The sequence below is a fragment of the Herpailurus yagouaroundi genome, unplaced genomic scaffold, assembly GCF_014898765.1.
Source record: "Herpailurus yagouaroundi ecotype Mexico unplaced genomic scaffold, PumYag 205, whole genome shotgun sequence".
Taxonomy (NCBI): Eukaryota; Metazoa; Chordata; class Mammalia; order Carnivora; family Felidae; genus Herpailurus; species Herpailurus yagouaroundi.
This window is the reverse complement of record NW_024412436.1, coordinates 6,387,586-6,400,206: the sequence shown is the minus strand read 5'-3', so window position 1 is coordinate 6,400,206 and position 12,621 is coordinate 6,387,586. Positions and strand designations below refer to the sequence as shown.

General features: G+C 36.0%; 1 protein-coding gene across 1 annotated transcript in view; it reads right to left on the bottom strand.

The window, feature by feature from the left end:
* The window catches only part of FMN2 (formin 2), a 396,703-nt gene that overhangs the window by 167,125 nt on the left and 216,957 nt on the right, over positions 1-12,621 (bottom strand). Inside the window, 1 exon segment of the mRNA XM_040451785.1 lies at positions 7,005-7,066. Within this exon segment, the coding sequence (XP_040307719.1) occupies positions 7,005-7,066 (62 nt within the window).

Genomic DNA, 12,621 nt, shown 5'->3' with positions numbered 1-12,621 from the left:
AGTTCGAGCCCCGCGTCGGGCTCTGGGCTGATGGCTCAGAGCCTGGAACCTGTTTCCGATTCTGTGTCTCCCTCTCTCTCTGCCCCTCCCCCGTTCATGCTCTGTCTCGCTCTGTCCCAAAAATAAATTAAAAAACGTTGAAAAAAATTTTAAAAAAAAAATTAAAAAAAAAAAAAACAAAAAAACCCTTCAAGACAAAGAGTATTACCAGAGTGAAGAATTTCATAATGATAAATGCGACAGAAAGATACAATTCTAAATGTGTTTGGGTCTGATGAGAAAGCCTCCAAATACAGGATACAAAAATTGACAGAATTAAAAGGAAAAATTAAAAATTCCACAATTCTCTTAAAATGTCCTCAAGTCCCTGGCTAACCTTAGCCACTGCCTGCTCCCACAGTTCTCCTCCTGCCCATTCCTTCCAAAATTCTTTACTCACAGGTACTTTCTTCTCCTGTTGGCGGACTCCTCTTTCGTGCTTCCCGACCTTGGCACACACTGTTGTCTCTACTTAGAACACTTTCAGGGCACTTGTTGGGATGAGCACTGGGTGTCATGTGTAAGAGGTGAATCACTGGGTTCTATTCCTGAAGCCAAGACTACACTGTATGATAACTAACTTGAATTAAATAAACAAACAAATACAATTAAAAAAAAAAAAAAGAGAGAGAACACTTTCATATCCTTTTTGGGTGACTCCTACTTGCATTCCAAATGTCCCTTCCTCAGAGATGATTTCCCTGCTGCTAATATGCTTTCAGAGACCATGTGTAGTTGCACTTCTCTGGCTTCCCTTCTCCCTTTCTGGTTATGTGTTATGTGTGTACATGAACAAGAGGGAGACATCATTCATTCAAACTGGAGTAGTCAGAGCACAGAAGCCACTCCTACTGAGCACTGATTGTAGTACAGTGCCTGACATTTAGTTAGCATTCTGTAAATATTTTTTTATCAAATCAATAATGAAGGAAAGGGAATATGTCATTTATTTCTCTATCTTTCTTTTATTTATTTTACTTTTTTTTATTTTTTATTTTATCTATTTATTTTTTAAATATGAAATTTATTGTCAACTTGGTTTCCATACAACACTCAGTGCTCCTCCCAAAAGGTTCTCTATCTTTCTTTTAAATTTGAGGGACAAACTGAGCATGCTTTGACAAAGGAGAGCCAGGGAAAGAAAGAAGCAAGCACAGAATGAGAACAGCTCACTGTCTGGAACATGGGATGATACAAAGATAGTCACAGAATTTTTTGGATAAAGTGACAGTGACAAATGAAGAAAGATTGCTGCGCACCTTGGGAATAGTAATTTCATTGGTTTCATGTAGTTGGAACTACAACTTCTGGGGATGCCCTTGTGTGATTTAGGATAGGAGAGGAGGGACAGAATATTAGCGCACGTTCATATCATGTCATGCTTAATAAAACTGTAGCATATTTTAATCTAGCTATGACACAGTTGAAAACTTTGAGGAGAGTCTGTAGGCAGTAGGAAGGACTCCCAACAAGGTACGCTAGAGATGTTCATTACGCTGTCTTATTTTTATCAGTCACCTGTAAACATAATGGCTACTAGCAACTGAAAAAATTGTTCTGCACTGTGCACTAAAAAATAAACTATAGGGGCTCCTGGGTGGCTCCGTCAGTTGAGCATCGACTTGGTTTTGGCTCAGGTCATGATCTTGTGGTATTGTGAGTTCGAGCTCCATGTCAGGTTCTGTGCTGGCAGCATGGAGCTTACTTGGGAATCTCTCTCACCCTCTCTCTCTGCCTTCCCCCCACTCGTGCTGTCTCTGTATTTCTCAAACAAATAAATAAACTTTAAAAAGGTTATAAAAAAACAAACTGTAGCTGGTTCTATGGTCTTGGGTTCATCTTGGCTTCACTGAAGTACGTATTATTTAGTATCAACTGGCAAGAGAAAGCCCAAGCTTCTTGTTAGTCTACTGGACACTCAAAAGTCTCAAGGTAAATTGAGAAAAGGGAAGAGTTTCTCTAGCAATTCCAAGGGAATTCAAGGGATTCTTGAGGCCATAATCTCTAAAATTATGCCAAGAAACAAACATGCTCCGTTTTCCCCACAACAGAATGTCACTATTTTAATTCAGTTATTGAAAAATTACACACAACCTAGTGAAATATTTCTGGTATAGTAATGGTTAACCTTATCCATGCAGTAATTCTGAATCTTTGAAGAAATATTTCTGAAATCATATTTTTAAGAAAGCTACCTAAAAAGCACAGCATTTGAAATACAATGACATAAACCATTTTTACCTCCTTCAATTATAAGACCATACTAAGAACAAAAAGAGGCCATTCTTTAATTAATTAGTAGTTATTATGAATATTATATATAAACCATTAAGCTAAAGATGGAGTATAAAAATCCTACTAAATAATTTATTGGTCAGTTGAAAGGTCACATGCACATATAATGGTAATATAAAGCAAAAAAAAAAAAAAAAAAGCAAGGAGGACAAAAAGCACTACAAGATTGCAAAGAAAGATGTCCCAAATATAAAGGAAATTATTGGAATAACTGACAAAATTTTACTGCGATCTGAGGATTAGATGATAGTAATATTCCAGCATTGATTTCCTAATGTTGATGGTTGCCTAATGTTTCAAGGTATGTTTATTTGTAGGTAATATGCACCAAAGTTCAGGAATAATAGGGCCTAATATTGGCAATTTATTTGCAAACAATGCAAAAAAAAAAAAAAAGTTTGCTGCACCACATTGGCAACTTTATTGTATCTTTGAGATTGTTTTAAAAGCTAAAACAAATTTTAAAATGATTGAGAGTAAAGTGGTATAATTCTGAAAATTATAACTTTTAATTTAAACAGTATTCTCTATTAATTCATGTTGCCTGTACACATACAGGTATTTATTCTTCTTCACTTGGCAAAATCTTGAGACCCTTGATTAAAAAGGTCCAGTTTTACTCTAATTTACAAGGCACACAACTTTGTTGCCCTCAATCTTACCAGCCTCAGAGGCAATCTTCTGCAATTTGACATTCATAGTTCTATGCCTACACTTACTTTTATTTCTAAGAAAAATTAAGCGTAATAATATTGAGTGGTCTAGAAAACTCTTCTACATTCATTTGGTGGTGTCAAAAGTTGATATTGTTATTACGAATTGTTAGGAACCCCATTTAGAAATGAGAGTATGGAAACTGAAGAACAAAGGCATATATCTGTGTAATTGTGGTGCTGGAACCTGAACAGAATTCCTCTGAGTTTTTTTATCCCGTCTTTTCCACCACCCAGTGCTGTCTCCGGTCTTCCTGAAGGCTCTGTTCAGTGATCACCATGAGTCAGGAAATTCTGTGCTTAGAGCACATTCCTTAGGAGAGGTGAGCAAGTGTCAACTGAGCTCTGAGTTGTGAGAACCTTGCTGTGTTTCAATGTCCTAGAAAGGGTTAGATAACAATAGTATTTCTTCCTCATAAGTCACAGGTAAGGCATTTAGAGGATTTAATGAATTAATATATGTAAGGGACTTGAAACAATGGTTGGTGCATAATAGACATTAAGCTATTACTATTTCTAAAAATTCAGGGCATTTTAGGAGCCTAAACAACTGAACAGAAGGGATTTGAACAAATACATTTTGCATGAATAGGGAATATGTATTATATCTTAAATTAGGGGCAGTTCCTTGCTGTTATAGGCATATTCATTCACTAAATGTGGAGAACTTCAATACTGCTATGTATTACTCAAAAGAGCACAGATTTTGGGGGCACCTGGGTGGCTCAGTTGGTTAAGTGTCCGACTTTGGCTCAGGTCATGATCTCACGGTTCGTGGGTTCGAGCCCCATGTCGGGCTCTGTGCTGACAGCTCAGAGCCTGGAGCCTGCTTTGGATTACAGAATCTCCCTCTCTCTCCGCTCCTCCCCCACTCATGCCCCGTATCTCTCTCTCTCAAACATAAATAAACATTAAAAAAATTTTAAAAAGAGCACATATTTTTGCTTCAGCATTTATCCCTAGAAAACTGAAAACACTTATATATAAATAGGTCTCTAGTAGTCTTTCTTTAATGACCCAGAATTCTTAAACTAGAAACATTTTAAATCTTCATTTACCCTTTTCAAATTTTCAAGCATACTTTTTATATCTAGCAGGTTACAGTAAATTATGACTGGGCTACTGGGCCCCACTGGAAAGAACAACTAATTATTTTGCACATGATCCTCTTAGGTTACTAAAGAAATGAATATAACACAAATGGATGTTCAATACAGATCGTTATTTCCAGTGGGTATCAGTCAGTTCGAACACGAAAACTGGATCTGAAAACCATATGATAGCCCAAAAGAGGTTTTTCCATTCATTAATTCATGTAAACTTTATGTAACATTTACTAAATACTTTCTATGTGCCCAGTATTCCTTAACTCTAGATACTGGGGATATTGCCATAGATAAAACAAATATTTCTCCCTCTTTGTACTTTAGTGGAAGTTAACCAGGAATTACTATGAGTTCTATTATTAGCATGAATATCTATTATTTATAATGGATTCTTTAAGCTCCTTACCATAGATGGCTAACAAAGAAATCTAGCCTTTTACTACTTGAACTGGTATTACTGTGAACCATCCCCACCACTGCGTTTTCCTGATATACTGGAAGCCTAAACCATTGTTTGACAACAACAACAAAGAGAAAACCACAAATTTAACCAGTTCTAGCTAGTATTCCTTCAACTTTCAGGAAGTATGATAATGAGAAATTAGACACAAATTCTGAATGGCTATCTAGTTTGTTCAGAGTCAGAAATTTCTATTTCATGAAATTAATTTGCTCTGAAAGGCTAAAAACTCAAATAAAATACTCCAAATCACTGCAAATTAAACTTCCCTCATAAATATAGTTGTTCCCAATTTCTGTATTTTTCTGTATATATTTCTGCATTATGGATACACCAGGTTAAGACATTCGTGTGTCTTAATATAATATACACAACACATACATATACATACATACATATATATTATGTATATATGTAAGCACTTATATATACACATATGCAATGTATGTATAAGAAAAACAGTTAAATATATATGAACATCATGCACCATTAGGATCTGCTGAAGAAATTACTTTCTCTGGTATTCCCACATTTCTTCCATATGGCTCTCCTGGTTGGGAAAGAGTTGGCATCAAAGGTTCAAGAGAAATGAAAACTCTGTACCTCTAAATGGATATGTTTTGGGGCGCCTGGGTGGCTCAGTCGGTTAAGCGTCCGACTGCGGCTCAGGTCATGATCTCACGGTCCGTGAGTTCGAGCCCCGCGTCGGGCTCTGCGCTGACAGCTCAAAGCCTGGAGCCTGCTTCAGATTCTGTGTCTCCCTCTCTCTCTGACCCTCCCCCGTTCATGCTCTGTCTCTCTCTGTCTCAAAAATAAATAAACATTAAAAAAAATTTAAATGATATGTTTTACATACCCATTTCACTGGGACACTAATATACTAAATACATGATTAATTTTTTCCAGTTTTCCATCACATAGAGACAACTACATAATCAACCAATTTTTTAAAATATTTAAAAAAAAATTTAGAGAGAGAGCATGTGCACAAATGGAGGAGAAGGGCGGAAAGAGAGAGAGAGAGAGAGAGAGAGAGAGAGAGAGAATCCCAAGCAGGCTCCACACTCAGCTCAGCACCGAGCTCAATATGGTGCTTGATCCCACAACCACAAAATCATGACCTGAGCTGAAGTCAAGAGTTGGATGCTTAACCAAAGAAGTCGCCCAGGCACCCATATAATCAACTATTCCAACTTCCCCTCTCAGTCTTCATTAATGACTCATTCTAACTGAGCACCTATGATCATTATGCTGACCAGGTACCAACTCTACACTTGATCAGTAGATTCTATGCAATGGACCATAAGAAATATTTTCTCTTACAAAGGTCTAAATTTTACAGGGGAAACCACATATAAATATGTTTAAAACACAGATCAAAAACACTGTTCCCAAGGGGGGTGGTCAGGGAAGAAGTCTGCATCCTGTTCACTATGTATATCTTTCAGAGCCAGGAATTCTTTGACTTGGGGCAACTAAGGTCATGCCCCTAAAGAGAACAGAGGCTTAAATACCAGGCACATCATAGGCAAGAGAAGGAACAAAATGAATAAAAAGAGCCCAAAGATACCAGGTATAAAATAGGGCCACACTGAGACTTTCTCCTAAATATATATAGTTCTAGAACTATATATTTCTATAGTAGTATATTTATAATACATACATATAGCTCCTCAGAAGCACTGTAAAGGCCCTGATAAGAAAAGCACTTTCTTACTACATGAAACAGTGTTATTTAATGTCATGCCCCAGCTAAAGCCATTTCATGTTTCACCACCTAGACTGCACTTCCCAAAGGCACAGACTGTATCACGCTATAGTCCTACTTCTCTGATTCCTTACTGTTTTTTCCTGCCAACATAAGAAAAAGTGCTCCTGGAAGAAAGCTTGAATGTTCCGCCACTTGGTGAATCAAACCACGCAGTTAGGAGAAACAGACTCAAATGAATTATACCCCAGCTATACCACATTAGCTATGGGATTTTGAACAAGTCATTTGACCAGCTATACCTAAATTTCCTTATATGTAAAGTGGGGATAATAATAATACCTACCCAGAGTTTTCATGTGAAGATTAACTAAATCAGTGCAGAGCAATGCTCAGCTCAAATTAACCTCTATGTAAGTACTGACTATTATATTTCAAAAGAGGGAATGTGAATGGCCTCACACGCAACATGCTTTGAACCACAATCCGTGAAATTATGAGGCCATACATTTGTCCAGTAAGTTTCCTAGAAAGTATTTTAGCAAACTGATACTTTAGTAAATTCAGTGCACCCAGATAAAATTTTCTTAAAGGACATTAAAGCAATGAGTCTAGATGTGCATATTGGCAAGTATTGTGTATGTATTATATACTCACACATAAAATTCCTTCTATTTACTCACATTCTCATAGAGAGCTTGAAGGGTCTCCAGATCAACCACAGAATTGTCCAAGTTCACAACAGCTGTGGGGGGGAAAAAAAGACAAAGAACATAAATTGCCATAAGCCAGCTGTGAAAAGATATCTGATCATCTTGGACAACACTGACCACCTCCAGAACAGTGGTCTAACCTCAATGCACCCACTTACCCACTACTAAGACTGTGCCCAAGGAATTTCAATGGGTGCAAGGGTAAAGTGTTAAGGCTTTCATTTGTCTTTCAAATACAAAATCCCATGAATATGACACGCAGTCTGTCTCTCAAGGCCCAACTGCATGAATTTGAAAACTTTGCTTAATACTAGAAAAACAGGCAAATCCCACCTGTTACTGCCACATCCTATTTTGTGAGATAAATGCTCATATCTGCCAATTTACCTAGACTTATGACAAAAGTTAAATCAAATCACTGAACTGAAGGACTTAATATAAAAATGATGGATGCATTTCTCATTATAATTCTTTAAATTGCTATAATAAAAGGATAATTCTTTGATTGTGGTATTGATGTTAGCACAAATGCACCCTTAAAAATCAATTCTTAATGTGCAAACTACCCATGTTTATACAAGGAAGAAGGGGAATTGATAATAGGAAACGGGGAATATGTTCCTAAATGCATTTCTTTTGGTCTGAGAAGCATGCTGGATTATGGAGTCGGTATGTTTTATAATTCAGTTTGGGCAAATTCAGATTAATCAAAAGCATTCTGTATTACCTACATATATATATTAGCTAGAAATGATGTGAATTTCCCCTGATCAGATCTATGCCAAGTAGCCAATGAAGCTCCTCTGGGGTTAAAGGTTTCTGGGAGAAAAATCACAAAGTGGATAATCACAAATTGGTTAGATTTATTTTGATAATTGAGGCATTTTACAGTGTCTTTTCTCTCAAAGCCTAAAGTATATGAGACATTTTCTAGTGGATTCTGGCAAAATCCCAAGAAAGAATTTAAAAAGACAAGTGGGAAATTGAAGCATATGATGGATGAGAAATCTAACCAAGACAATTTAGCATTTCTATTTGGAGCTGGGAACAGAGCCCAGATTTGCCAACAGAGATCATAGTAAGTAGAATATGATACTTCCATCCTAATAATATTCCACTATCTCCATTTCCAAAAAATTATGTCTCAAATATCTATCGAAGAATTTGATTAAAATTCTCAGACAAATCTTTTCACTCCTTAGACCACATAAGACAAACATATCACAATCTGTTTAATGACTCAAAGTAGTAAAAACATAGCCAGCTAACTTTGACTCTATTTCAGAAGTTAATTAAAAGGGACTAACAAATGATTTTTACTGGAGGTAATATAGCTATAATGTAACAAAATACATAAAATCCAAATAAAGATAGCAAATTCATGCACGGAATTACCCCCCTTTGGATTTGTGCAGTCTAGCCCTTAAAGAAAGTCTTACAGTGAACCCAAAGGTCTCTGACTTTGGAATTCATTAGATAATAATCCAGTATTTCAACATTCCTCTGGTGATACAGCAAAAGATTGATAGGAAAACAATAAAAGACATGCTGTTGGTCAACTTAGTATAAGATTTCATTCTCGGAATAATGTAAAGACACAATAAAATCATTGATACTCAAGTCAAAATTCATAAAAGATACAATTGTCCTCTGAGTTTACCCTGGTTTTAAAACATGTTATTCCTATACGTGTTCCCCACATGACATTTTGCTTAGATATATACACTGAAGTTTCTCATCTGTTTACCTCACGCAATGTCAGGTACTGAAGAATATCTTAATAAATACCATGTGGACCTAACCATAAGTATATGGTCCTAAGCAAGTCCTCAAAAGTTCCTAACCCAAGAAACTTCACTTTTTAGTCATCCTCAAGGAAATTTCCATGGAAGAAAACACTGTTACTATTTTTCCACACAATTTTCACTTAGTTGGCTTTACACTTGAGAGACGCTAACACAATCTGATGGGAATTGCAGTTTTGGGGGAACAATATAGTCATGCTTGTGTGGTTGGATATTAGAGATTAGATACAGGCAGATGAATGGATTCTGACTGGCGTTCTAGAAGGGAAATTAAGGCAAAAGATGTAATTTGGGAAAGGTTAAGGTTACTTGAGGTGCTATATTTACTCAATCTAAAAAGCAAATTTTAACATTTCAGAAATCAAGAATCAGACTAAAATCATATCTTTCTAAGTATTTAGTGCTGTCATCTAGTGCTAGAGCGAAATCTTAAAATCTGTGATTAGGTACGTTGTATATTTTCAACTGATAAAATTCTAAAAACAAGGAAATGAAACAAAGCATTTACTCATGTGCCAATAAATGTAGTGTGCTTATCATTCAGGGACCATAATACCTTATTACACTGGTTAACAGTTACTTCAGTAACAATGATTTGAAATTGGAGCTATTTGGATGTGCTTGATTACTCGGCCTCGAAAGGCTGCAGAAAACTGGTTTTGTGCAGAGAACACTGCAATCAGATTTCTAGGTATGGACATGCTAAGGAATTTTGAAATAGAAATAGGAAAGATAGAAATAGAAATGGAAATGGAAATAAAAAGAAATGGAATTAGAAATCCAGGTTTTAAGGTGGCAAAACATTCAAGCACCTCGCAAATCCCCTGACTCCATGTGCAAAATTTCAGCCTTCTTTGAGAGGAAACCACCTTTTTTGAGATTATGTCTAGGTGATAGTTCCTCTATTCCCCCAAAAGGGAAAGCTATTTTTATGGGATGGTTTATGGATGTGGAAGGAACACGGAACATAGAACTTAACTGGGTTTCAATTTAAATTTTTCTTCACTGCTACATTATTTCAAGTAAGTTACTTGACAAGTTTTAGTTTCTTTATGGAGGACAGGGATACAGGTAAAAGAAAATAATAGAAAATATTAGCAAGATTTGGGGTCTCATGGGGACCAAAGGCAGGAACAAGTAAAAGAATCCGGCATGTTGTTGGTTAACGTTATTTCCTTCTTCAAGTTCTCACCAAAGTTCAACTCTTCTGACTTTAATAAGCTTTATTATCTAACCCAAAGGTAAACGACTTTCTTTTTTTCCTACTTGTGTTTTGTGCCCTCATGTGCCAAAAATAAAAATTCCACCTGCATCTATTAAGGGTTCCACTCTCATATGAATGATGAATTATTACAACTACATGACAGCCTGGCTTACAGCTATTGGGTATCGTTCATCATGCTCTGTCTTTGTTACTTGACATTTAAATTATTAGGCATGAGACTAAGATTTCACAGCATAAATAAACCCCAAATTTGGAAGGATATTCAGTGATAAATCTTTAATTCAGATTACTTTATTCTCTAATATTCCATTAGGTGCTAATGTGATTACACTTAAGATTAGAAGCCAAATATTTCACACTCATTCCCTACTCTTTGCTCTAAGACTTCCAGGAGCAGCCATCATTGTCTGGGACTCATCACCTTTCCCACCCAGCCATTCCCCTGTAGGTCTACCAAGCAGTTTTAATTGCTTTCCCACACAACATATATAGATAAATGTTACTTTGAATTTGGCCAAGAAGCATCTGTTTTGTTTCTATGCAGAAAGATACAAGGGCTAAGACGGTGTTGAGAGGATATTCTGGCCTTTTTTGCATATTAAAAGATTATCACCTTATTTGTAAAACACGCTGACTTTCCAGGATTAGAACATATGGAGGTTTTTAACACTCTCTTTAAAAAACCTATAAATGACCATGTGTTAATAATCACTCCAGACCAAAATGGATAGCATTTTTTAATTTTTAAGCCTAAACTTTTATAAAATGTCCAAGATATGATAATGAAGTAGAAGAACTTGGTACTCTTTCTGGCTTTTCTATCAACGGGCTGTGTATCATTGATCAAGACACTAAGCTTCTCTGAGATTTTATCAAGTGGGATAATAACTTGTGTCTGTAGAATATATTTATTATGTGGAGAATATAAGCAATTTTATAGTAAGAAGGCTAATCCAAGAAGCCATGGACTAATTTATGTAATTAATTTTAAAATGCATTATCTGTCAACACATTGGTTAGAAACTGGAGATTGAGCTGGGAATGTGTTAGATTAAAATTAGGTTCAGGATTAAACTTTTGCTTTCAATAATCAGAAACTGAGACCATAGCTCTTTCCTTAATGAACTCCACTGGTATACACTCACTGAGTGAGTATACACTGAGATCCAATGCACTTCGCATTAAAACGCACTGGGTGTTGTATGGAAACCAATTTGACAATAAATTTCATATATAAATAAAAAAAATAAAATAAAAAAATAAAACAAAAACAAAAACAAAAACAAAAACAAAAACAAAAACAAAACAAAAAAAATAAATAAATAAAACATGCTGTTACAAAACAAAGAGTGAAATAGCCTATTTTAGATCTCAGTCAATTTAACGTAAGGTATTAAAAATTCATCAAAAGGGGCACCTGGGTGGCTCAATTGGTTAAGCACCTGACTCTTGATTTTGGCGCAGGTTTTGATCTCACAGTTCATGAGTTCAAGCCCTACATCGAGCTCTAAGCTGACATTGTGGAGACTGCTTTATATTTTATCTCTCCCCCTCCTTCTTTGTCCCTCCTCCTCTCCCTCTCTCTCAAAAATAAATACATAAACATTACAAATGTATCAAAATAAACTATGCTAACAAAAAATCTATTTCCTTTTGTTTCTAAGATACTGCATTACATAAAAAGAATTCTAGACCTATCATGGGAAATGGCTGTATGCTGGGCACATGACATTGTACACACATACACACAAACAGGTGACAGTCATAGGCCCATATCACATTCCCTAGACACTGCTATTAACACATATTTGCCTTCTTCAACACCAGAAATGTGGTACATGTTGCTTATTCTAACTTACTATGATGTTAAATCACTCGGACTACAGTGAAATAAAACATGTATGTCTGAATTTTTGCATAATAACAAGAACCCAGTCTCTGTGCTTCTAACCAAAAAAAAAAAAAAAAAGTACACAAAAGGGAAAGGACTATATTTGAAGAGTTTCTGTTAAAAGAAACTCATGTAAAACAAAAGTTCACAAAACATTAATTATTAGCCAAATTTGTAAATGTGTCATATATTTTGAGCAGCCAGATAAAGTAGTTCACTTCTTGGTGAAATTCTATATGATGCAATTACTCCTACTGAATGCAATATTTTAAGCCATGGAACACTGTTAGTACCTGCTTTACTCCAGTCTGTATTTTAAGCTGGGATCTCCCCAATGGGATAGGACTAGAGCAGCCTCAGGACTGCTTTTGGTGGCCCCTTCCCTCCACCGGCCCTGAACTCCAGTCACTGTGGTTTCCTGCCTTACTCCCTCCCTCTCACATGACCTGCTAAACTGGGGGTGGAAGTAGAAAAGTAGAAAACCTCATGGTGTTTATTATCAAGAGGCTTTATTAGTCATCCATTTCTGCACAGCAAATTACACTAAAGCTTAGTCGAGGCTTAAAACATATTATCATATTATCAACAAACATATTATCTGTGCCTCAGAAATTCAGGTACAGTTTTAGCTGGGTACCTTTGCCTCGAGATTTCTCCTAAGACTTC